General features: G+C 44.3%; 1 protein-coding gene across 1 annotated transcript; it reads right to left on the bottom strand.

Moving 5' to 3' along the window:
• Positions 1-5,140: 5,140 nt before the first annotated feature.
• Positions 5,141-24,808, bottom strand: LOC148502587 (dnaJ homolog subfamily A member 1-like). The gene is made up of 8 exons (XM_088449662.1): positions 24,695-24,808; positions 21,125-21,259; positions 17,867-18,056; positions 17,460-17,564; positions 11,163-11,393; positions 7,817-8,047; positions 7,081-7,181; positions 5,141-6,030 (listed from the first exon to the last, which is right to left on the bottom strand). The coding sequence occupies exons 2-8, from the start codon at positions 21,254-21,256 to the stop codon at positions 5,812-5,814; spliced, it is 1,209 nt and encodes a 402-aa protein (XP_088305788.1). The 5' UTR covers positions 21,257-21,259; positions 24,695-24,808; the 3' UTR covers positions 5,141-5,811.
• Positions 24,809-25,683: the final 875 nt, after the last annotated feature.

Raw genomic sequence — 25,683 nt, 5'->3', positions numbered from 1 at the left:
ATCAGATCTGAAACTATCTAAATGGACATACTAGGTCTTCCCTAGCCACTGGGCAATCTGCATAACTTACTCACCTCCATATATTTTAAGGAAGATCAGAGTAATAGACTGTCCTCACCTGGCTGATGGGTGGAACCGTACACTAGGACTCAAAAAGTAATACAGAAATTGAAAATCTGCTTTAGACATCAAACTCTCTGAGGCCGCGGTGATGCCACTAGTTCCCAGCGCACGGATAGGCTGCATTCAGAAATATTGGTTTAGCCCACAAAATGGCCGCTTCCATTGTGCTTTGGCGATAAATGCACTTCAGTAATTCAGCATATAGGGCATGCCAAATTTCACTCAGTACCACGTAATCCTTACAGAAAAATGAGATTGACATTGACAAAATCATAAAAAAAACATGGAGTTTCCCATAGCAACAAGACACCGGATTTCATTTTGTAAACCATACTGCAAAAATCTGTTGGGATGGGCTGGGCAGTACCTTCCTTTTCCAGATATCCAAAGAACAGTTTTAATTAATGTTCCCCTCGGAAACTAGGGAAGGCCACAAAATTATTTTGAACATTTGCAAATAATTTCTTCCATTACCTGGGTCATTATTCAACTTATCATACTTAGATTTTTCCGTGAAGGGTTATAAAACCAATTGTAGAGATGTAATGCCGAATTCACACCGGTAGCTGCGGGACACGGCCTCCATTTGCTATGGCAGATTATAATTTTTTTTTTTATAAAAACCATACGTTTCCTTATTTATTTAGAATGTCCCAGCCTAACCAAGCGTAGTCCATAACAATATATTGATAACACCCAGATTAAGGCGACGAGACACTTTCTACCCTCTGTCTGCAGTGTTCACTCACAGACAAGGGGTCAAAGTCAAAAAAGGAGGACAGGATACTTGTTCGGCCAGTCATCCATTTGAGGGGGTGGAAAAAACGCTTCTGTGCACAAAGATATGGCGTTTCAGCAGGGATCAATAGTTAATTACAATGAACTAGACATTTCAATCCCTGTAGGCGAAGTGGTTTGCTTGGCGGAAATGTCAGGACTTGTCCTGATCACCACCACTAGCAGTAAGAGCAACGGGTGTTTGTCCCTTAAGGGCACCCATAAAATCTTTAATTAACACATTAACCTCTGTCATTCTAGACTGATGGATATTTAAGGAGAATAATTAGGTTAGAGGGTATGGGGTAATTTAGGACCAACATTACATCATAAGGATATTAAGTTACAGACAAATGATGTGCCCATACAAATGTATAAAAAAAAAAAAAAAAACCCTACACAAACAGAAAACTACTACTACACGGAGAACAGCCTCAGTAGAAATATCTGAAGAGACATTAGTGAGGCATGACGCACAAAGTGTCTCGTCAGCTGACAGAGCAAATATTGGACTAAGTCTCAAAATGGCTGCCACCACCGTGTTTAGGTTATCAGTTCACTTAAAAGTCAAGGTAAAACCCGACAATGAAAGAATTGTTAAGACATCATTGCAAAGATGGGAATGTAGTTTGTTCACTGCTTTACGGCCAGAGTTAAGTAAAAACTAACGGTAATAGGATACTGAAGCTATATGTATTAAAGATAATGATTAGAGATATAAGGGAGTTTCTGAAAAAAAATATAGCAGAGTGCAGCGAGCAACTGATTAACCAGTGATGTTCTAACGCAGGATAAAATGACTATATATTACCATGGGTATTAGTGATGAGTGAAAAATGTAGATCTCAGGTGTAAGGTGGATAGTGAACAGGTTGGCGAAGAATTTATTTCTCTTCTTTTGAATAAAGTGTTCCGCTCTCTTATTTAAAGCCATTTTCAAATGTTCTCCATTTTTTACCCTCAAAAATTCCAAAAAGATGCATAATTCCCCCCCCCCCCCATTATTAATACTTCTCCTACTCCTGTTGGACGAAAGACCCTAATAGGATTCTGGGAGATTTTGAGATGTGCATTAAAACAGATGGGGAGGAGGAATGGCGGTCATAACATTATACAGACACTGGAGAAAACAAATATACAATAAATTCAATACCTCTCACCTGTGTCTTCAGCAAATTGTACTAGGCATTTAGGATTAATGTTTTTGTGGCAAAGGAAATAATATAAAGTAGCAGATTAAGCATAACTATGAAAGGCATGGGTCACTCGTATAGACGGTCTTTTACCTTTTCACCCAGATTGTGCTATTTTCCCTCAGTTTTGCATCCTCGCTTGCTTTGCGAACTAGGCACTTAGGATTAGTGTGTTGGTGTGGCATAGTCAGTGGCATCGTATTTGGGGCATTAGTAGACCTAATGCAATAGTTGTCATGCACCAGGAAGTTTGCCTCTCTTGACAGGTCTCCACAGTCTTAAAACGGAGAAAGACCACCAGTGAGATAAAAGCGGATTAGTTATGTACTCCTGCCACTCCGATTATGTCAATCTTCACATAGGGGATCCACAGATGCCTGCAGGAACATCTTCACTCTCCCTTTAATCTCAGTGGAATGTCCCAGCACCATCCCCTGTACTGTACATCTATTATAAAAAGGTTTGTAAATGCTGCCATCTAGTGGCCATTTTCCAGAATTGTTTCTTATACAGCTATGGCCAAAAGTTTTGAGAATGACACAAGTATTGGTTTTCACAAAGTTTGCTGCATCAATGTGTTTAGACCTTTTTGTCAAATGTTACTATGGTATACTGAAGTAACATTACAAGCATTTCATAAGTGTCAAAGGCTTTTATTGACAATTACATAAAGTTTATGGAAAGAGTCAATATTTGCAGTGTTGACCCTTCTTTTCCAAGACCTCTGCAATTCGCCCTGGCATACTGTCAATAAACTACTGGGCCACATACGGACTGATGGCCGCTCATTCTTGCCTAATCAATGCTTGGAGTTTGTCAGAATGTGGGTTTTTGTTTGTCCATCCGACTCTTGAGGATTGACCACAAGTTCTCAATGGGATTAAGGTCTGGGGAGATTCCTGGCCTTGGACCCAAAATTTTTATGTTTTGTTCCTCGAGCCACTTAGTTATCACTTTTGCCTTATGGCATGGTGCTCCATCATGCTGGAAAGGGCATTGCTCGTCACTAAACTGTTCTTGGATGGTTGGGAGAAGTTGCTCTTGGAGGATGTATTGGTACCATTCTTTATGGCTGTGTTCTTAGGCAAAATTGTGAGTGAGCCCACTCCTTTGGTTGAGAAGCAACCCCACACATGGATGGTCTCAGGAGGCTTTACTGTTGGCATGACACAGGACGAAGACTTTTAGAGGACGGCCTGGTGTCAAGAAGGGCAGCAAAGAAGCCACTTCTCTCCAGGAAAACCATCAGGGACAGACTGATATTCTGCAAAAGGTACAGGGATTGGACTGCTGAGGACTGGGATAAAGTTATTTTCTCTGATGAATCCTCTTTCAGATTGTTTGGGGCATCTGGAAAAACGCTTGTCCGGAGGAGGGAGGGCAAGTGCTACCGTCAGTCCTGTGTCAGGCGGGTGGACAAGCAAAAACCCACAAATTCTGACAAACTCCAAGCATTGCTTAGGCAAGAATGGGCGGCCATCAGTCAGTATGTGGCCCAGAAGTTGATTGATTTTACTAGGGATGTGCAGGCTCGGATAGGTTCGAATTTGCTCGCCGAATTCGGATTTTTCCATCCAAACAACAGGACTCAGAAAGAGGCAAAACGTCATCTTGCATGGACAAACATCATCATTCCTGGACTTTTGCATGGACAGGAATGATGATGGAATGATGAGGTTTGTCCATACAAGATGACGTTTTGCCTCTTACTGAGTCCCGTTTTTTTGAGGGAAAAAATCAGAACTCGGCGAGCAAATTCGAACCTATCCGAGCCTGCACATCCCTAGTAAAAACACTGAAGCAGCAAAACTTTGTGAAAACCAATACTTGTGTCATTCTCAAAACTTTTGACCATGGCTGTAGGGTTAGAATTAGAGCAAAGAACAAAATGTACACTGTTTGCAGATCAGACAAGACATCCTTTACACTGAGATTTATAGATAACCAAAGATAAGATGAACAATAGTTTATGAGGCCTTGTGATCTACCTTAGTGCCAAGCACAGGGGCCAAAATGTTGTACCATTATTTGGTTTTATGGTTGAAGGTCACTAGTTGCACCCTCTGGCCTGAATGCAGTCCGCTCTACTTAATGTTGCTAACGCGCCATGAATGCACTGAGGACGCTGTATTTCTAATGCAAATATGTTCTATATTATAGAATACAGTATTTTTCTCACGTATTCACCTTTTTACGCTTTGTTGCATGTTAAATTAAAACTACTGTGCAAAATGAACCCATTGGAGGCGGTTATATGAGCAGATTTATTTTCATGATGTCTCAGTATATAATTTGCACCATTGTTTGTTCATGATGGGTTAGTATACAGGAATCATATTTAGTCCACGCATATAGATAGCGTAGGTTTTTAGTTTTCCATTAAGTAGACCGTTACAATGAGTATTTGTTTTCTTCTATCAACTAAAATTAATAAACTTCAGCTAAGTTTTTTTCCTCACCTCTGCAGATCTACTAAATAGTCCCATGTTGTTAGTATAGTCTTATCCTGACCTCTAGTGGCTAGTTTGGATATTACAAGTGACTGAATATAATTAGGACCAATAGTAAATGCTGTGAAAATGTTTACAGCCCTGAATGAAGTTTGATTTTATGGCACCTTATGCTTGAAACTGAAGAGTGACTCACTTAGGATGGCATGGCAAACAAATCCATACATTATAGAGCTTATTCTGGTAGCCACCCTGCATGTGACCTAGATTAGTCATTTTACCACACGTACAGATACCATGGGGCTTATGTAATAGGTTGCGATCTGCCGCTGCTGCGAGTGTTCCTGTACTTTAAAACAGCAATCATTTTAAAAAAGCAAAATAATTTCCGGTTTAAAAATATGGCAACACTCGCAGGAGTTCCAACAGCGGCTGCAGATCGAAACCTATTACATAAGCCCCCATAGCTGTAGAACTCACCAAGTAACATAGCACTGGGACTAAAACCTGCATTAGACTTTGAGCTAGCAATTAAACATAATTCCCCATCACTCAAGATGTATAGTAACCGATTAATTAAGACAAAAAGACAGGAGCTTTTAATAAATCGACTATTTATTCACATTGAGAGCTCAAGGCGTCCCTCGCTAATGTACAGGTGTGCTCACGGAGTAAGTTAACTCCTCCGAATGTGAAATTTCATTAGTTGGTGCCGATTCGGCACTATTGCAATTCCCATAGAGTAATGTCAGACGGCACTATGTTCCCGATGTCACAGAGGCGGTGGGTGGCGATACACAGCCAGTAGGAATGCAGGTGGTGTCATAAAAAGACATATGGTCCTGGTTATGGATCAGCCATCAAACCACTGCTTTCTTAATGGCCGTCGATGACAAACAATTTCCATAAAACAATTAGGTTCTATATTTACAGTCAGTGTAAACGTCTCACCGATATTAAGACCTTTCCCAATGTCTAGTACGACTTCCAGGCTTGGAAGGAGGTAGCAAACTAATTGCAGGAGGTGATTGGATAATAACAGGCAACGGTCAGCTGGAACATGATACCACTGTCCTATCCAAAAGTGAAGGAGACTCATCCATGGGTGTTTTGGAAGACTAGGCCAAAGTTCCCACTTGGCTGTGCTCCATCAGAGGTCTGTAGGCGATGGCAGATGTGTTGACCACCACAACACGAGAGGGCAGCTTGTATTCAAAGTTAAAATGACCATCTGGTTCTTGGTTGAATGTGCCAAACAGCCACTGGTACTAAGAAGTTTGGCATTGCCTAGGGTGGGAATATTGGACCCCGTCTTCCTCGTAAGCCTCTCTTCTGCACCCCCGCTTTTGGTCTTCACTTGGGTCATAATTGGACAAGTCAACTTCCTCTGTATCTTCTGGTAGGTTTGGCTTTGCTTGGGATGGGAATAATTCCTGTAGCTTTTGTAGATGTTCAATGGGAACCCAGCCAGGTTCAGGGAACTTAACCTTAAATACAAGTAAAATAAACTGGTTTAAAGAAGAACCAAAAAAACCAAAAACCCCATAGTAGCGGTGCAGTGCAGGTCAGGGCATCTACAGCGTACCATTAACAAATAAGTAGCCGATAAGCCTTACCGCCAATGCAATTAGCTGCGCCACCGAGTGAGTCACAGCGCTCAGAGGTGAGACGGACCCAGGGCAGTGAGCGACTGGAAGCAGTCCAGCAGCTCCAGAGTGACAAGAAATTGGCCCGTGTCACACCCCTATAAAACGTGGTCATGCCCATTTTTCCTGCAACGCTTTCAGCGCATGCAGAGAGAACCATAAAGAATAAAAATTCAACTTCTCCAATGCTATTTATAATCCCCCCCCCCCCCATGGCCCCCTCTACCATCTCTGCATGGTAGAGGAGAAAGCAGAATGTGCGTGTGTGGGTATTTGTAGATAACAATGGATTTTACCATATGATGTCAAAGTATCTGTGATGAACAGTGCAGTAAGATGCTTTATAATATTAACGTAGCTAAATGTATGGTAAGAAAAACACTCTGCTGGGAGTAATTGCTGCAGGAATGATACATAGGCTGAATTAAGTTAGGAATCTGTGGTTTTGTAACTTAACGGAACATCGTGATGTTCTACCATTGAGATAACCAGTGGGACGGGCTAGGTCAATGAAAATAAAGGGGAACTCTGGCAGCCACCCAGTCAGCTAGGTTAATAACCATTCCATGCCCTGAGTTGACTGTAAAACTCCTGGCTGTTACCCTAAAGGTTGTTTGTTACAGAGCTGGAGTCTAATTTTTGAACTGCAAGCCTCCAGCAATGTACAAATATTAGGTTCATGCAGGGTTCCCCTTTAAGTCACATGTGCATGATTAAGGAGATCCTCACAGCATGGTGTGCTAGGGGTATGTGGACAAATTGGAGAATCACGATCTCATGTGTATCAGAGCTGGTCTGCGGCTCTACACCTCATCGTAGTCACAGAGTGAATATCCTTACAACAAGCAGGGTGTATATATATAGATAGAGAGAGAGTGAGCCAGGAGATACCTTGAACTGAATCATGAGGTTTCCTTTCTCAAGCGGCTCACGAAAGACAGGCATCCCCTCTCGTAGGATACACTTAACGTCGCCCGGTCTGATGACTTCTCCTACAGAAAGCAAGAGGCAGGCTCTTAATACTACAGATAAGGTTTCAAATGCTTTAAGTTTTAGAATTAAAAAAAAAATTATTTTTTATATCAATGGACTTATTGTGTATACACGACAATGCAGACTATCAATTCACCAGCATCAAAGGCACTATGACCAGATGTATCCAGAGAGTCCATCCAAGGCTTGAAATACTGACGGCTCCTCACAGTAAACTCCTAATCACTATACGGAGATCACATTGCACTGCTTGTACCCTCCAGTAACTGTGGTACAGGGGCACTCACCAGGTGCCATGAGCAGATACCAGTGACCACAGTGCCAGGAGGTGTGCACATTACTTATATTTACAGGTAGCATGCCATTGGTTGTGTGAGGTTATAGACACAGTTTGTGGTACACCATGGTTGGGGGAATCCTTTTATGAAGACACTTTTTATTTTTTCATTTAGGGAGGGATGGTTTCCGTGTATACAACATTGGATTCCACAGTACAGAAGAGAACTGACCAGAGACCACCTGCTATCCTTTTCTGGTTTGAGACTCACTTCAGTAGTGACCAGTGCAGATTAGCAGCAGAGAGCTCTGGTCACTGGATACAAGCTTCCTGCACAGACCAGACCCAATACTGTACCTGGCCTCGACCGGACAAGGATCGTCCTCCCATCGAGAGTCCGCACCCTCTGTCTACATCCGCACAGGGCGTCTGCCAGCTCGATCTCCATGCTCAGGATGAGGTCATTGTTATCCCTCCGAAAAACTGGGTGTTCTCTTTGCTCCAAAACAATGATGATATCTCCAGGTTGTAAGAGCGGAACCTGATCTCCCTCACCATGAAAGATCATCTTCTGTCTGTTCTTCATACCTGCGGGAAGGGAAACATCAATTCAGTAGGAACCAGTGACATCACTGAGGTGAATAGTCATGATGTACTGCATTTTCCATTTAATAGACCGGCTGTATTCTCTGCATTATTTAAATATACCACAAGATGGCAGCTTTCACTTTGTACAAAGGATACAAAGATAGTTGAATGCATAAGATCATGGCTGCAGGATAGGAAACAGAGAGTTGTAGTAAACGGAGTGCAGTCTCAAGAGGGAAATGTTACTAGTGGAGTACCTCAGGGATCTGTACTTGGACCAGTGCTTTTTAATATCTTTATTTGTGACATTGCAAATGGTATAGAAGGGAAAGTATGCCTTATTGCAGATGACACAAAAGGTATGCAACAGGGTAGACACACCAGGAGGGGTAAAACAAATGATTGATGATCTAGGTAGACTAGAGGAATGGTCAAGAACGTGGCAACTACAGTTTAATGCCAAAAAATGAAAGATCATGCACTTGGGTCTCAAAAATCCAAAGGCTAAATATAGTATTAATGGCATTATACTGGAAACTATTGAAGAGGAAAGGGATCTAGGAGTTACTATTTCAGGTGACTTAAAGGCAAGCAAACATTGTAACAAAGCAAGGAGGAAGGCAAGTCAGATGCTTGGTTGCATAGGGAGAGGAATCAGTAGCAGAAAGAAAGAAGTGATAATACCACTGTATAGGTCCTTGGTACATCCTCATCTCCAATACTGTGTTCAGGTCTGGAGGCCATATCTCCAGAAGGATATTAATACATTAGAGACTGTACAAAGAAGGGCAACTAACATGGTGCAAGGTCTACACCACAAAATGTACCAGGAAATTTTATATATAATTATATATATATATATATATATATATATATAAAGGAAGGAGACATTCTTCAAAGAAAGAAGTATTAGAACAAGAGGACATGTTCTAAAACTAGTGGGCAAGTGGAATAGCCTCCCATCAGAGGTGGTAGAGGCTAAGACAGTAGAGCAATTTAAACTTGCATGGGATAGACATAAGGATGAGTAAGGATCAATAAGAGTTGAGGTAATAATATGTTTAAAAATGGGGCAGACTAGATGGGCCAAGTGGTTCTTATCTGCCGTCAAATTCTATGTTTCTATGTTACAAGGCGACAGGTGAACATAACACAAAATTAAAGAGACGATGAACTTGCCCCTAAAGGTCTATTTTGTTACAAAGTTTTCATGTTAAATTGGAATTTACAGGTAACGGATCAATGTATAATTTATGTAATGCAGAAGCTATCACTGATATCTCATGGTTAAAATTCTCCACCGATAGAGTCTGCCGTCGGCAGACTTTAGTTCGGATACGTAAATAATTATTCCATTCAAGTCCCGAAAAAGTATTTTATTTTGGAACTTGTGAGTGCTACTGTATGCCATCCTGAGATTGCATACAGCCCCCCATATCTCCACCCCACTCCCCACTGTGTGCTCACTGCCTCCGGGATCTCCACCTCCCCTCTGATGGGGCACAGGAGTTACCCCGGTGTCCCAAGGCAGAGCCCCTGTCTCCAGTGCAGCCCCCAGCAGCCAGTGGTCCCCGCACCAAGATCCTCATTATCCAGCCGTATGTCGTAATTGCCACCGGATCTGGGGGCGGGGCCAGTGTGACAGAGCTCAGACCGCCTCTCCCAGTTCAGCTGAGCAGGCCGATTATCATATTTCTCTTTTTTAAACACTAACTGAAAAAGTGAAAAGTCTTTGATCCATCTTTAATTGGGCACAAACCTCAAAATGTCTTTTGTAATTTGTGTCGCATATGGGAAAGTAAATAAGAATATACCAGCTGTGTCTGTGGGAGGCACTGAAGTACATCTTCTGTCAGCCCCCTTCCCTCTAAATCATAGTTTCCAAACCTCAATGCACACGAACAGTCCAAGTTTTAAGGATATCTATGTTTGAGCACGGAGGGATAAATTAAAATAGAAATACTAATTTAGTCCCCTGTGCTCAAGTATGGCCATTCTTAAAACCCGGACTGTTAGTGTGCCTTGAGGACAGAGGCTGGGAAACAAGGCTCAAAATAGACAAGAAAGGACATTTTACAGCTCCTATCCAGACTCCCTAGATTGCATCTCAGGTGGCAAGGGCACCAATTGGTCAGATACATCTGAGTCAGTGGTTCTCAAACTCTGTCCTCAGGACCCCACACAGGTCACATTTCCCAGATCACTGACACATTTTAAAAGATCCACATCACAGAAAGACAAATACAATTGCATTCAAGTGGAAGTCAAATTATTACAACCAATGAAGTTTCTGCTTCACAAAAAAAAAAAACCCCCACACAAATACGTAAATCCTGTAATGTGCTCATTATTACTTACCTATTGCCAGGTACATGATTTCCCTACAACAAATATAGGGGTCATTTCAATTAGACGCGAAAGGGGAGAGTTGCCATTGTAATGACGTGGAAACAGTTCAGCAACTCACACCCCTCGCTGCCCGATCTCACCCTGGACTTGTAGATTTTTGTACGCACCCCTGTTGTACCGTAAGCGCACCATGTAGCCACATTTACTCACGGATGTGACCAAGTCTTGTCTAATAGAACGGAGCCCAGAAGTGAAATAAAATGCACAGGTTGCGGCGCCTTTGCGAAAGGATTTAGACCGCTGACCAAGTCACCAAGATTCAGGTCATGACGGGGCCTTGTACAAATGTGTATATGACTAAACTGGGGCCAGGTCTGCTTGTGACACAACTGGCGGTTTGGAGAGAATCCACTAGAGGTTACAATAAAGTCCTACAAGGAGATTCCGCTTCATCGCGTGTGGGATGTTACTGCGCAGCCATGAACGACACTGGCCCGATGTCAGTATAGGCTCTGTGGCCTAGTATGGATGTCCCTACACAGGAAGGGTCACAGCTCCCAACCTTCCGCTAGTTTCTCACACAACACGGGCATTCAGTACTTACGCAAACAGCACAATTTGTTTTTCTCCAGATGCTTTTAGAACACAAGTGTCACACAAACCCGTCCCCACCACCACCAAAAGCCTAAATTCTCAGCGTTTGTGCTTTGAAATAAAAAAAAAAAAAAGGGTCAGAGAGCGTTTCAGTGGAAATACACACGAGTACCTTTATCTATGTGCACATTTAGGATCTTCTTCTCCCTGGTCACCTTCCTCCCATTGCAGACAGGGCACTGATCGCACGGCCTGATGCGCTCCCCTTCTCCGTGGCACTCCGAGCACGTGGTCTGTAGGGAATGCATCATTCCGGGGATACACCCGCCCACGAGATGCACCTCCATGCCAGTGCCGTGGCACTTCGGGCACTGAATCACTGATCCCTGCTGAGCACCTAAGCCTGTCAAGAACAAAAAAAAAAAGGGTAATTTACTACAGATTTAGCTCTGCACCTAATTAAAATTAATGTCTAATGTGACAATGGGAAGGGCTGGTGGTGTCGTCTCATTTTTCCTTGTGTGCAGGAATAGGCGATTACCAACTAGAGGATAATTTAACAAAAAAACAACCCAAAAACAGTTATATAGTGAAAGGAGCAGGGTGCCCCAGCAGCACAGAGTATATCAGGAGACGAGGGATGTGTCAGTGAGGACAGGTCTGTATGTGACAGTGGCAGTGACATGAAGTGAGGAGGGGAATGGAGGCAGCAGGAAGCCACACAAATTTCTGTAGTGGAAAAAGCAGTTACCTCCAACAGTACCAAATAGACAATAGACTACAATGTAGTACAACACTCACATTTATATGATATAATAAATCCTGAAAAGGACATTTTCAGATAAGAGTCGATTTGGTAAAGTTTGGTCGATTTGGTGTTTCAGGGTCTAAATCACACAATTTACTAACACACAGGTTCTCAAACTCGGTCCTCAGGACCCCAAACAGTGCATGTTTTCCAGGTCTCCTCACAGAATCACAAGTGAAATCAATTAGCTCCACCTGTGGATCTTTTAAAATGTGTCAGTGAGTAATGAGTACACCTGTGCACCTGCTGGGTGACCTGGAAAGTGTGAACTGAGTGGGGTCCTGAGGGCAGAGTTTGAGAACCACCGATCTAACCAATGATTTTTTTTTTTTTTTTTTTCAGATGATGTAAAAAAAGAGCGAATGTGCAATTTAGACCCCGAAACATAAAATCAGCCAAATCGCCTTTCAGTAAATATACCCTTATATCACACATTCACTAACAGTTGATTTTTTTACATGGTTTAAAAAAATTGATGTTAAAAAAAATAAAATAATTCATGTTAGTAAATGTATGATTTAGTCTCTGAAATACAAAAATTGACCTTTAGTAAATATACCCCCAGCTATGCAATGTAACTTCAGGTTCAAGTGCAGAACATGGGGACCCCTGGGTCAGCAGAACTAATCTGCTTGAGAGCATCAGGAAGCTTGTTCAGAATGTCAAGTAATCTACCACTTACACTGCTACTTATCACTAATGTAACTGTTACTAATGTAACCCTGTATCTTCTCATTCCTTCCTAATGTAACCCTGTATCTTCTCATTCCTTCCTAATGTAACCCTGTATCTTCTCATTCCTTCCTAATGTGACCCTGTATCTTCTCATTCCTTCCTAATGTAACCCTGTATCTTCTCATTCCTTCCTAATGTGACCCTGTATCTTCTCATTCCTTCCTAATGTAACCCTGTATCTTCTCATTCCTTCCTAATGTGACCCTGTATCTTCTCATTCCTTCCTAATGTAACCCTGTATCTTCTCATTCCTTCCTAATGTAACCCTGTATCTTCTCATTCCTTCCTAATGTGACCCTGTATCTTCTCATTCCTTCCTAATGTGACCCTGTATCTTCTCATTCCTTCCTAATGTGACCCTGTATCTTCTCATTCCTTCCTAATGTGACCCTGTATCTTCTCATTCCTTCCTAATGTGACCCTGTATCTTCTCATTCCTTCCTAATGTGACCCTGTATCTTCTCATTCCTTCCTAATGTGACCCTGTATCTTCTCATTCCTTCCTAATGTGACCCTGTATCTTCTCATTCCTTCCTAATGTGACCCTGTATCTTCTCATTCCTTCCTAATGTGACCCTGTATCTTCTCATTCCTTCCTAATGTGACCCTGTATCTTCTCATTCCTTCCTAATGTGACCCTGTATCTTCTCATTCCTTCCTAATGTGACCCTGTATCTTCTCATTCCTTCCTAATGTGACCCTGTATCTTCTCATTCCTTCCTAATGTGACCCTGTATCTTCTCATTCCTTCCTAATGTGACCCTGTATCTTCTCATTCCTTCCTAATGTGACCCTGTATCTTCTCATTCCTTCCTAATGTGACCCTGTATCTTCTCATTCCTTCCTAATGTGACCCTGTATCTTCTCATTCCTTCCTAATGTAACCCTGTATCTTCTCATTCCTTCCTAATGTAACCCTGCTCAGTGCCCTCAGTGTGTGGAGGACAGAGTAACTTCCATGGTGCCTGCTCATCCCTTCCCTGACTTAGCTGAGACCCCGCCCTCTGTGTTTTTCCCGCCTTTTCTTGCTGAGCCAACGTGACAGCTGCTGAGCCGAATGGAGCTTCCCACACAGGGCCTGATTCTGACCCGCTCGCGAGCGCTGTACGCTCGCAAGCGGGTCAATGGTGCCTAAGAGCGCGTGCGCACGACGGAGGGAGCTCCGTAGTGCGCATGCGCGAGACCCGGCGAGCGACGGGGAATCCGTCGCTCGAGGTCTCGCACCAAAGGGGGCGTGTGGTTGATGGTGAGTGACAGCACGCCCCCTTTGGTGGGCGTGCCGGGGGCGTGGCTGCCAGACGGAGGTGTTCCCATGGGAACGCCTACCGTCTGAGTCCAGCCCCACTGACATCAGTAGTGATGTCAGTGGGAGCGATTTTGGCTCTGATAGAGCCAAAATCACTCCAGGGCTTGCGGCAGCGAGACCCTACCACAGGGTCTCGTCGCAAGCCCGATGGTCGCGATGGTCTCGACCATCGCGACCACCATCATGGACGCTAGCTATAGCTGTGGGTGGTAACCCACAGCTATGCAAGCGTCCATGAGGCCGCTCCAAGTTGAGGTAGGAGCGCCCTGATACAGAGCGAGCGCTCTGGTCAGAGCGTCCGGCTCTGAATCAGGCCCACAGTAACCACTGCTGAGAGGAGACATCTGCTTTGGTCCCGGACCTCAGACATGCTCCCATGGCATTGCTAAGAGCCAGGGGCGGGAAAAACACAGGGGGGCGGTCTCTCACTCAGTCAGAGTTAGGGATGGCAATTGGTGGTTAACTATCGATAGTCACCATCTATTGTGCCATCAAGAATATAAAACCATTTATGGTTTCAACCACCGATGGTCATCCCGTCTCTATGACATACTGGGCTGCCGGCCAATCACAACTGAGGGGTGGAGCTAGGCGCCGTGTCCTGGCATTAAAAAAAAAAAACATTGAAGGGGGCTCTCTGCCATCGATGGTAGAGAACCATTTATTTTCCGCCATCAATGGAAAAACTACCCAACATCGGCTGTTAACCATCAATGTTTTGTAAACATCAATGGTCAATGGCCATTCCTAGTCAAAGTCAGTCAGAGAAGGAATAAGCAGGCACCATGGAAGTATCCTCCACCTACTGAGGCCACTGGCATAGATGTATTATAGCAACATGATGCGTGCAGCTATAACTCTTCCTGCCTCTCCTCTTTACCGTGGCAAAGCAGGAAGCACTACCGATAAGATGTATGAAGATCTCATCTGCCGGAGTGGGGGAGTGAAAACTTCCCCCTCTGGCGATCCCTGCCTGAGCCTAGTGTTCTTGCTCTGTCTTCTCCCTTCCCGGCCGTCTCCAGTGGGCATGCGCGGCATCATGCAAGCATCACGAGACCTTGCGTGCAGCCCAGAGCCGGCAGCCGTAGCAGCAGGGACAGTGCTGCCTCTGCTGTGGCGATAGGGCAAACGACAGCTGCAGTGGGCGGAACAATCAGTGCCCGTTCATTCTTTGCCCAGCTTACCGGCACTGCTATCCTCTCATTTAACACCGGAACACTCAATAATACATAGGGGAGAAGTGGCATCAGTGCACATAACGTTGATACCACTTATTCCCTATATTGCTGGGTAATACATCTACCCCACTGAGAAGCGTTACATTAGGAAGGAATGAGAAGATACAGAAGAGTGTCCCATTAGTAAATAACAGTTTAACAATGCATTACATTAGTAATAAGCAGCAATTCTACTGTTAAATTAGTTTATTTAATATTCTGAACAAGCTTACTTATGTTCTGAAGCAGTAGTTATGCTAACCAGGGGGCCCCATGTTCTGCACTTGGACAGTAATAGGATATGTACATGTATTATTAGCAGCTGTAGTGATAAGTAAGTGGCAGGTTCCTGCAGAGCAGTGAGCATAGGGCACAGATACACTCATGTACATACACTGCATCTATTTCATGTTTCTACCCAGTTCACAAATACATACACCATCCTCCATAAATTATGTAATACCGACGTACTACACCGCATGACACAAGTGACATGAAACAGAAAGTAAAGATGCTCTGCCCAGGTAGACTTACAATAATCTAAGGTAAGAACACTTTGCCCATAAGGTGGTGAAAAAGCAAATTATAGCTGCTGCTGGGGAAAGTGCTTGACTAATGTAAGGCCGGCTACACACTTGTATGCCGGCAATCGTGCCGATAGAGGGGGTGATTTCCCTTTGCACTGCTCCAAAAGGATATTGCCGATACACACTTAAAAAGATTTATTAAATAACGGAACGATCACTGTTCCGTCATTCATTATTAAGTACAGCCTTGCATGCGATATTGTGCGATTGGCTATGCTGCACAGACAATCAAACGATATCGCATGTGACCCGCTAGAGCGCGCAGTCGGGCATACACACTGCACAATATGTCCGATTTGTCGTCCAGATTTCCCCAAATCGGCCCGATGTCGTGCAAATGTGTACCCACCCTCAGGCAGCAACACTATCAAAGTAGCCATTGGTGACTGGATTTGCCATGCAGGTGCCGGAGGACTGGTTGGCTGGAATGAGGAGAAAGTGGGCGAGGTGGAGACATGAAAGATGAACCAATCACTATAAAAATCATTCCCACTCCTGAAAACAATAGATACCCCCCAATTGTCTCCCATGATGTACGGCAGCCGCTGTAGAGATCACCAATGGAGAAACAGAGATAGCAGCATTAATCACCATAAGAATTTGCTGGGTCCAGCTGCTGAACTGGCATGGTATTATGGGAGGTCAAAGATTAGCTTTAAGGAGCTTGGCCCAATTGTTTAACACCACCTGAAGAGGACGTTGGCCTATCTCCGAAGGGCTAAGCCTTTTGGAGCTTGGTAAATTGGGCCAGTCTGCAGTCAACACTGAGAATAATAGGGACTGCGAGAGGACTCCTCAGTATCACCTTGTAACTCACCGCTGCCCTCACAAATGTTTATCAGTTTTTAGATTTGTAAAATGAAGATTATGTGGGCGGTAGGGAACAGGGTTGATAAAAAAAAAAGTGCTGCCATCACCAAATTATATGACCCGACCCCGACCACCCCCCCCCTTCAGTGTGAAGGTCGGTGTTCTCCCCAGGCTGTTTTCTGTGGGCGCATCGCCTGGCAGAAGCAGCCTGCCTCCCGGCACTTTCCCCCGCCGCATTCCCGGTCACCCTCGCCGACCCCTGCTGTAGAACGCTGGCCTCTGAAGAGACCAGAGGCTAAAGAAGCCTCCGATCGCTCCAGAGGCAAGCATTCCCAGTGATGCACTGCACGGGCGAGGTCATGGCGTCACCCGCAATGTGAGGAGCCTGCCCTGCACGCCTGCTGGATCTATTAGATCCACTCAGAGCAAGGCAGCAGGAGTGGGAGCGCGAGCATGTTAACTTAAGTTCTGGGCTGGGGCCAGTCTGGGGGCAATTGTATAGGGGCACTACTTCAGCCTGAGGGCACTGCATAAGGGCAAAGCAAAAATACAGTGGGCAATGCATAATAGGCACTTTTGACTGAGAGCCAGTGGGGGAGCAGCCTGAGACATGTCGGGCTGGATTGGTAAGGGAGATACCCCTTTTCCCGGTGTGCGCATAATTGCGAAGGCCCCCACCCGGCTACTTCTTGATGCCACCCGGCTGGGAAAAATTTCTGGGGAGAACACTGAAGGTGCTGGGTGCGAACCCCATTAGTCACTAAGAACCAATGACATCATGGAGGAAGATAGCCAAAAAGTTTCTAAGCACCTAGTGACATTAGTAAAGCACAGACAGAGGCAGCTAGTTTGTAAGCAGAACCGCAAAAATTATAAAATGGCTTTGTGCTTTACACAGGCCTGAATAACTAGGCTACATTCTCAGCACCAGCTACAAAATGGCTGCCTCCGAGGAGGATCATAACACCACAGAAGCGTAAAGAGACACATGGATTATAAAGATCACCTTTGCAATTCTGGCAGATGACGTTCTTTTGAATGGAGAGTTTCCGTGTGGCCCCATTGTATAGATCCTCCAAGGACACGAAGAGATGATGAGTCACAGTCCTCCCTGAGTAAAGGAGCAATGCGATTAGAAGAGAGGTTTCATTGTAATCCTAACAACGCAGAGCCGCCTTAACCACTTACCTGGCGCAGTCACATGGTATGCTACCGCAGCCAGCTGGGCTTCCAATGACACACACACAAAAATAAAACCATTTAAATATGAATCTGACACCTTTTCTACAAATTAACTTATTATAAAATGCTATGGTGCCCGCACTTTGCAAATAAACCTAGAGAGAGATTAGTTACACTAAATGGTAAGCCCACAGCACAGGTGCCATTACTTACATTCCCTTATTTACTTACCTCTCTTGTCAGCACGTGTCCAAGTTCTGGGACTGCCTCCAAAGAAGAGGTTCAGTATGTTAATCTGCGATCCCCGGCCACATCTTCCATCCGCTCCATCCCCTTTCACTGCGGACTCTCCCCCGTGGTCGTAGAGCGATCGCTTGTTAGCGTCGGACAGGACTTCGTAGGCTTTCGAGATCTGTTTAAACTACATAAAAGGCAAAATGAGGAGTATATGAATTACTTTTTCAAGATAGATGGGTGAATACACATTGCATTATTTATATGGCGCACCCTGTATGTGAGCATGTGGGAAACAGATCAGACCTCTTTGGATTGTTAGGGAACACATCTGATAACACCTAAATAAGCACAGATTCCACAGCAGTCACAAAACAGATGGTGAAACCGGTTCCTATAGTACAGGGGTAATCAACATGCTGCCCTCGGGCTGCTGTGGAACTAAACATCCCAGCATGCCCTGCCACAGTGTTAGTATGCCCCAATAGGAATGTCCCAGGACATGCTGGGATTGGTAGTTCCACAGCAGCTGGAGGGCTTCACATCCCCGTTATAGTGTATATATTTCAGGGACTGTACTGTATTAGGGACCTTACAAAGTAGATTTGGTCATACGTTGAAACCTACAGGTTGAGGAGTGATGCTATAACTAGGGGTTTACCCATTAGATCAAACAAACTTGGTACTCAAGGCATCCCAACAGTGCAGGTTTTAAGGATATCCATTCTTGAGCACAGAAAGTTAAAGCATATTGACTGAGGTACTGATTAAGTCACCTGTGCTCAAGCATGGCTACCCTTAAAATCTGGACTTTAGGATGCCTTGAGGACAGATTTTTCATTTGTAATTCAAGAGATCTCTGAAAATAACTCAGAAATGTATAGGACTTTTTTTTCCAAGAATACTTTAATCAAAACCTGGGGAAGTTATAGGGACAGGAACAATTTTCTACTCCATTGGTTATATTTACTAAAGTGCAGGTTTTTAGAAGTGGAGATGTTGCCCATAGCAACCAAATTCTAGCCATTATCTTCTAGAAGCTGCTAGATAAAGTTAAGTAGAATCTGATTGGCTGCTATAGGCAACATCTCCACTTCTATAAACTCTCACTTTAGTAAATATAACCCCCGATGTATGAAAATACATCAATTTCTCTTTTTTTTTTTTTTTTCTTGAGAAGAGAAATTTGTCCTATTAAATGGTCGCATCCAATTAGATGTGAAAAGTTAGGTTTTGCGAAAAGTTTTCGTACAAAATGCAAATCGTGCAATCCTATTGCCGAACTTTTCGCACGTGCGAATTCTCCATGGACGAATAACCGCCATAAGTTTACCATCCAAAAGGTGCATATCCACTGCACGATAAATTGGACTATTCGAACAATAACGTTATTGTTCATCGTCCGCAATGTCGTGCAGTGTACATGGCGGTCTGGACCAGCGATGCACGCTACCGCTGATCGCGACGGCATCTTTCATTGCCCGTACTTGCAGGGCAACCTGGCGATATGGTCAGGTTCTGCAAGTACTATGATGAGGGAGGGTGACGTCATATTGTTCAGTGTGGGTGCTCTATGTCGTTAATGACATTGAGCACATCACTGCCGGGGGAAACACTAGACGATATCTCTCATGGAGCATATAGTCTAGTGGATAACCACCTTAAGAGCAGTGATCAGTTGTGCAAAACCCCTATTTTGGGCTAAAAATGTGGGCACTTAGGCAAAAAGAATGTTTGAATTAGCTTAATTTTGCCAATAATGACATGTCATTTTTGGGGTGAATTTTTTTTTTAAAAAAAAAAGTGTTGGAAAATGGGTTCAGAGTAGTGGATCTGGTATTTTGGGGGGGTGTATGGATGGGACATGTGTTTTTAACAATGCAGGTGGCTGCACCAGGTGTATTTGTAAAAGAAAATGTACAAGTTCACTTTTATGACCCAAAAAATATACTTGCACAAAATTTTATTGTACCCCTAATTTCCCCCACCCCAATATTTTTTATTTCTATCATTTTGCCAGAGTTAAACAAAAATGCATTTAACAGCCATTTGCCACAATTTAAGAACCTAAAATACTATAATTATGGCCCTCATTCAGAGCCGTTCGCTATTTGCGGTCGTTCGTTTAAAAACAAGGGGTGGCTATTCAAATGATCCGTACGCAAATTGCGGTCTGTTCACACCTCTAAGTCTGAACGAGCGAGCAAAACATACGCTCGTTTATTTGATAAAAACGCCCCCTGGCCGCTCGCACCCTACGTCATGTCCGCTATTTATTAGATTAATCGAGTACATCGACCAGCGTATGAACTGCTCGCTATTCTTGTGGTTGGTGTTTGCTACCACAAATTTGCGAGAAGTTCTGGCTATAAAACAACCAAGTGACGTGCTCAATGACGCTGCTGTTTTAAATATGCACACCCATAAAACGCCCGTTTTGACCTTTAAGCACGCCTGCGTTCGGATCTCCACTCCCCATTTTCAAGCACCTTCCCCTGTTACCACCCACATACGCCTCATTCTGTCACTCAAAATAGCAGGCACTCGCTATATAGCGTACAAACGATTTTCGGCCGCACTGACTGGTTCGCGCATGCGTACTAAAAACCGTACGCATGCGCAGATGTGCAAACATCGCTCGGAACGAGCGTACTGCCGCTAACGAGCGGCTCTGAATGAGGGCCTATGTCCATTAATCCACTTCAAAATTGATTGCCTATGTCATTTAGGGTTTTTTCGGGGTACAGACAGATTTCCCCAAAATCTGCTGTACTCTTCGCTTGTTACACCATCGCATATATTGTAATAGGATAGTGAGAAAAACGGGAGCACACGTAGACAAAAGACGCGAAAATGTCGCACCAAAATCCCTGAAGTGTGCGAAAACTTCACCGTTAACTTTTCGCTTTATCACGTCTAATTGGATATGCCCCAAAGTCTCTTTTAAGGTCAGCACGGCTGGCGAGTATAGAGTTTGTGAATTAGAGAGTAACGGCCTACATACTCTGCTTACAGGCTCATCCACACGACCGCTTGTTGAATGCAGCGCTCTTTCCCGGGAACTAGCCACATTTTCAGCGAGCATCCCACCCTCCGGCCGCAGAACAGGACGGAAGCTAAATGAGGTCCGTATTTATAAATTAAATTCAGTCCTAGCAGAGAGACCAACGTGGACCCCTGGATTAGAAATCGATTGAACAAGCAGAAAACAAAATGTATGCCGATAACGGTCTCCGCTATACAGAGCGCACCTACCTTTTCACCTGCGTTTGGGTTCTTATCGGGGTGGTATTTCAAAGCCAGTCGTCTGAACGCCCGTTTCACATCATCTGAGGAAGCGGTTGGCAGCAGCCCCAGTATATCGTAATACATCGTTTCCTTCACCATTTTCTGCAGAAATGTACATACAATTGTATTTACGACATAACAGCAGAGTTTCCAGAAGCAGTAGGTGGGCTTGTCACCCTATAGTACATTTACAAATAAGACATAGGGCGAGATTTACTAAGCAGCCATGGTTTTGGCCACGAAATGTAAAACTACAGTATAAAATGTAAAATCATATGTGTTTTGCATTTGTTATTATTGACTGTTTAAATTTTGGGGCCCAAATGATTGAGAATCGGTGACTTACAAATGCAGCCAATTATTAAATTGATCTTCTAGCTTGTGCTCCCTGCACCGATGACACTATTCAAATGAAGGATATACTTACAGCTGTTCAAACCTGTGTTGTTTGGCTCTTCTGCATTGCCTAATGCACAGTACTGACTCTCGTACTGTATGATTTATGCAATTATCTTTTATTACTGTACAGGTTTCATGATGTGTATACAGGATTTACTGAGTAATAACACGATTAGCTCATCTCTGGTCTTCTGTATTATAATTTTGTGTTTAGAAATAATCTACTGAATAAACTAATTCTAATGCACTATGCAGCTCCCTTTCTATAGCTTATATAGTATCAGTATACATCAGTATTATAAAACAGAGGTTGAATGTCAGCTAGCGACATTCTATTACCGCTCAGTCAGTGGCATCACTGAGGTCGGTGCCACCCTGGGTGCCAAATAGACTCCAGCGCATTAGCGAACAGTGGGTGTGACCTCACGGGGAGAGGGTGTACTGTTGTGGCACGCCTCCATTTTCCTCAGTCTGGGGGCTTTCCTGGCACACCTTGAGATGATGGGCAGCCCCCAGAAACTCTCCTGGCACTCCCAGCTCCTCTTCAGGGACCTGGGCGCTGCACAATAACGTCACAAAGCAGTACCCGGCTCCCGGTCACTGAGGAGAAGTGCTGTGCTCTGTATCTTCTTGGTTGTCTGGTGGATTTTTGCTGCTTGCGTTTTGTCCATTCTTCTCAGCTGTCTGCCCAAACCATGGGTGAAACTACAATCCTTGTCTGCAACTTGTTTTGACCACAGTTTGTATTCTTGCGAGCAGCCTGCCCTGACCACTGTTGGTGAACCCCTACTATTCTTGTCTGCCACCTGCCATGACCACGGTTGGTGACCCCTACTAGTCTGCTATGGCCACAGTTGCTGACCCCTAATTTAACCTGCCATGACCACGGTGGGTGACCCCTACTATCCTGTTGGTCGCATGTATTTTGGATAGGCAACGCCTGATTGGCTGACTGATAAGCAAGTAAGCCAGGAAACGCTCCCGACTGGCTGGCTGACTATTAAGTAGACGGGTTTACCGGGCATCTTTTATTTTTTATTTCACATGAAAAGCATACCTGCCATTTGAGAAAAAAAAACAAAACAGGATGGCGGTTTCATGCCGTGTGATGCACAGTTGTACGTATACCCATGTGGTGAGCATACCCTGGGTGAATTCGCACTGCAACTGCCACAAATTAAATGGGTGCACGCAAGTACTGATCACACAGTGGTATGCATTTCGATTGCATCCATACTTACCACTAAAGATGGACAAAGCTCATACAAATGAGAGCTCTGCTGCCCTGGACACCAGTGAGGATATGTCTGTATGGAGGGGCCACTTCTGCACCTACTATAAAAGTTAGCTGAAAGTGTGCACTGAGGGCCTGATTCAGAGCCGGACGCTATTTGCGCTCGCTCGTTCAGAAAAAGGGGCCGGCTATTTAAATTGAGCGCTCGCTCTTTGCGGTCTGTTGACGCCTCTATGTCTGAGCGAGCGAGCGAACGAAATATGCGCTCGCTATTTTGAAAAGACGCCCCCTGGCCGCTTGCATCCTACGTCATCTCCGCTATTTATTAGATTAATCGAGTACATCGAAAGGCGTCTGAACTGCTCGCAGTGCTTGTGGTTGGATTTTCCTACCGCAATAATGCGAGCAGTTTAGGCTAAGAAACAACCAAGTGACGTGGTCGATGACGCTGCTTTGTTAATTATGCACACCCTTAAAACACCCGTTTTGACCTTTTGGCACGCCTGCGTTCAGATCTCCACTCCCCGTTTTCAAGCACCTTCCCCTGTTACCACCCACAAACTCCTCATCCTGTCACTCAAATTATCAGGCATTCGCTATTTTGCGAGCACAGAATTTCCGACCGCACTGACTGGTTTGCGCATGCGCATTACAACCCATACACATGCGCAGTTGTGTGAACATCGCTCGGAGCTAACGAGCGGCCGCTTACGAGCGGCTCTGAATCAGGCCCTGAGATCACTGGTAGCAAACCATGCGCACTGCTCATCAGGCTCTATGTATTCAAATATGACAGGCAACTATCTGCAAATATAGCCTTAGGGGTACCATAAAGACCTGAAATAATTCTCATAGAGGGGACAAGAACAGTGCATCACAACTGATATTCAAATTAGTGTTATACCCCCAAATATATATATATATATATATATATATATATATATATATATATATATATATATATAAATAAAACACTTTTTCTTCAGTGTAACATGGTCTCAACTCTCTAATGTTATGATCTTTTCCTTTAGACAGTAGGAAGTTGGTCAGCTGGGGTGAATCCACTACTAATCTTTTCTAGAAAATTCCCAATTGCGTCGCCCAGTCCCTCAGTGTTATACCATCCTCATCCTCTGGGGGAGCCTCAGCCCTAGCCGGCACCAATATAAACACACAGCAGAGGGGAGCAGGAAAACTTTTCCTAGAAGTCTGCAAAACAACCTGCAAGTGGTGATAGGAGTCTTGCGTCACCTCCCAGCTGTGTGCAGTGCAATGTGATGTGATGTAGTGTCACATTGCCATGCAGATCTATGCAGCCTTCATCACAAGTGCAGGGACAGGAGAATGCCTACCAGGAAGTCGCACATACACACAGACAGCTGATGGCAATGCAAGAGAAGCGCTGTTTGCAATTACCAACATCCCGAGCTGCTGCTCACAGCTAAACTAATCTAAGGTCTGACACACACACATATTTCTCTCCCAACTTCAATTACTATAAGCTCTTCTCCATCTACATGCAGAGAAAAGTCCAGTCTGCACAATAACAGAATATCCAATTATGTATAAACACATTATTTATAACAATAGTCCCTGAATCACACACACACACATGTATATGATTATGTTGCTGGGTAAACATAACCAGATCTGCCCTGAGCAGCAGTGTATATCCGGTGAGGAGAGTGCTAGCTCTTGGGCTAAACCCCACAGCTTATGAAGGAGCCCAAGAGCTAGCACTCATCTCCTGGCTGTAACCAGCCTTCCTGATATGACCATGTACTGTATGAGGACTGACCAGGGGAGGCTATTTTGACAGTGATCAAGTACACTGCACATGCTCATAGGTCACCTACTACACATACATAAAATATATACACACACTATAGGCTGCATGATCATACCTGTAAAGTGACCCCCGGCTCTGGCCAGCTGCACACACGTCACACTAATGTACTAAGAGGAAGCGAGCTACTGCGAGCGCCCTATTGCCGCTACTGTCCCTTTAATTCCTCTCCGAACTCGTCGAAGCCACGCCCGTAGCCCTACGGGCTCATTCACCAGCCTGTGTTGGTAGCCACGCCCTTCTTATTTGCATTGCTGGTCACGTCCCTTAACGATTCCTTTATCCAGCCTCTCGGAAAGCTCTGGAAGGAAGTCCACGCCCCTCTAGCCCGAGTAGGCCACGCCCGCTTGTTTGAGCAGCCAATAACGAAAGGAAACGATGACATGACGCTCGCTGCTTTATTGTGGAAGTCCGTTCAGCTTTCTAATCTCCCGGCTTTCCTTCCGAAGCCCCTGGAACCAGCGGGTCACGCCCACTTCTATCTGTTCAGCCACGCCCACATCGATAGCCCGGCTAGGGATGGGACATCGAAAGAATACAATGGAAGTACCGATGCTGTAACATTGGATACAAATCATTGTTTAGTACTAAACATTGGGTCTGGAACATCGATGTATTCCGATGATTATATATATTTTAGTAAACTACCTACACACATATAATACGATAATAAACTACTGAAATCATACTTATGGTGCATACACACGGTCAGATTTAGCAGGACAACATAAACGATATCGTTAGATCGTGTATATCGTCCATTTTTTAGCCCCTTCCAAACCCCCAAACGACGGACAATGCGCGGGCACGGATTGTCGATAAAGATCATCGCCCGTGCATGCAGTCCAACCTGGTCGATATAGGGACCCATGATCGTGGATCTCGGGTCATTTAATTGTTTGGGGATTGGTGCTGTGCTGGATGTTCGATAACGATCATCCAGCACATGCAGGACGATCACACAACAATATCTTTAACGTTGTCTGATCTGACGGTGTGTATGCACCATTACGTTTATTTGATGGAGGCTTATAGAATATACAGTCC

This window comes from Taudactylus pleione, unplaced genomic scaffold (genome assembly GCF_031769625.1).
Source record: "Taudactylus pleione unplaced genomic scaffold, aTauple2 ptg000490l, whole genome shotgun sequence".
Taxonomy (NCBI): Eukaryota; Metazoa; Chordata; class Amphibia; order Anura; family Myobatrachidae; genus Taudactylus; species Taudactylus pleione.
The sequence above is the reverse complement of the archived record's forward strand: the minus strand, read 5'-3'. Positions and strand labels throughout refer to the sequence as shown.

Coding starts and splice junctions, on each gene's coding strand:
- LOC148502587 (XM_088449662.1), bottom strand. CDS start 21,256: ATGGTGAAGGAAACGATGTATTACGATATACTGGGGCTGCTGCCAACC. Junction 11,394..17,459: donor CATCTGCCAGAATTGCAAAG/GTGATCTTTATA, acceptor TGTTCTTGACAG/GCTTAGGTGCTCAGCAGGGA. Junction 8,048..11,162: donor AAATGTGCACATAGATAAAG/GTACTCGTGTGT, acceptor CCCTTCCCGCAG/GTATGAAGAACAGACAGAAG.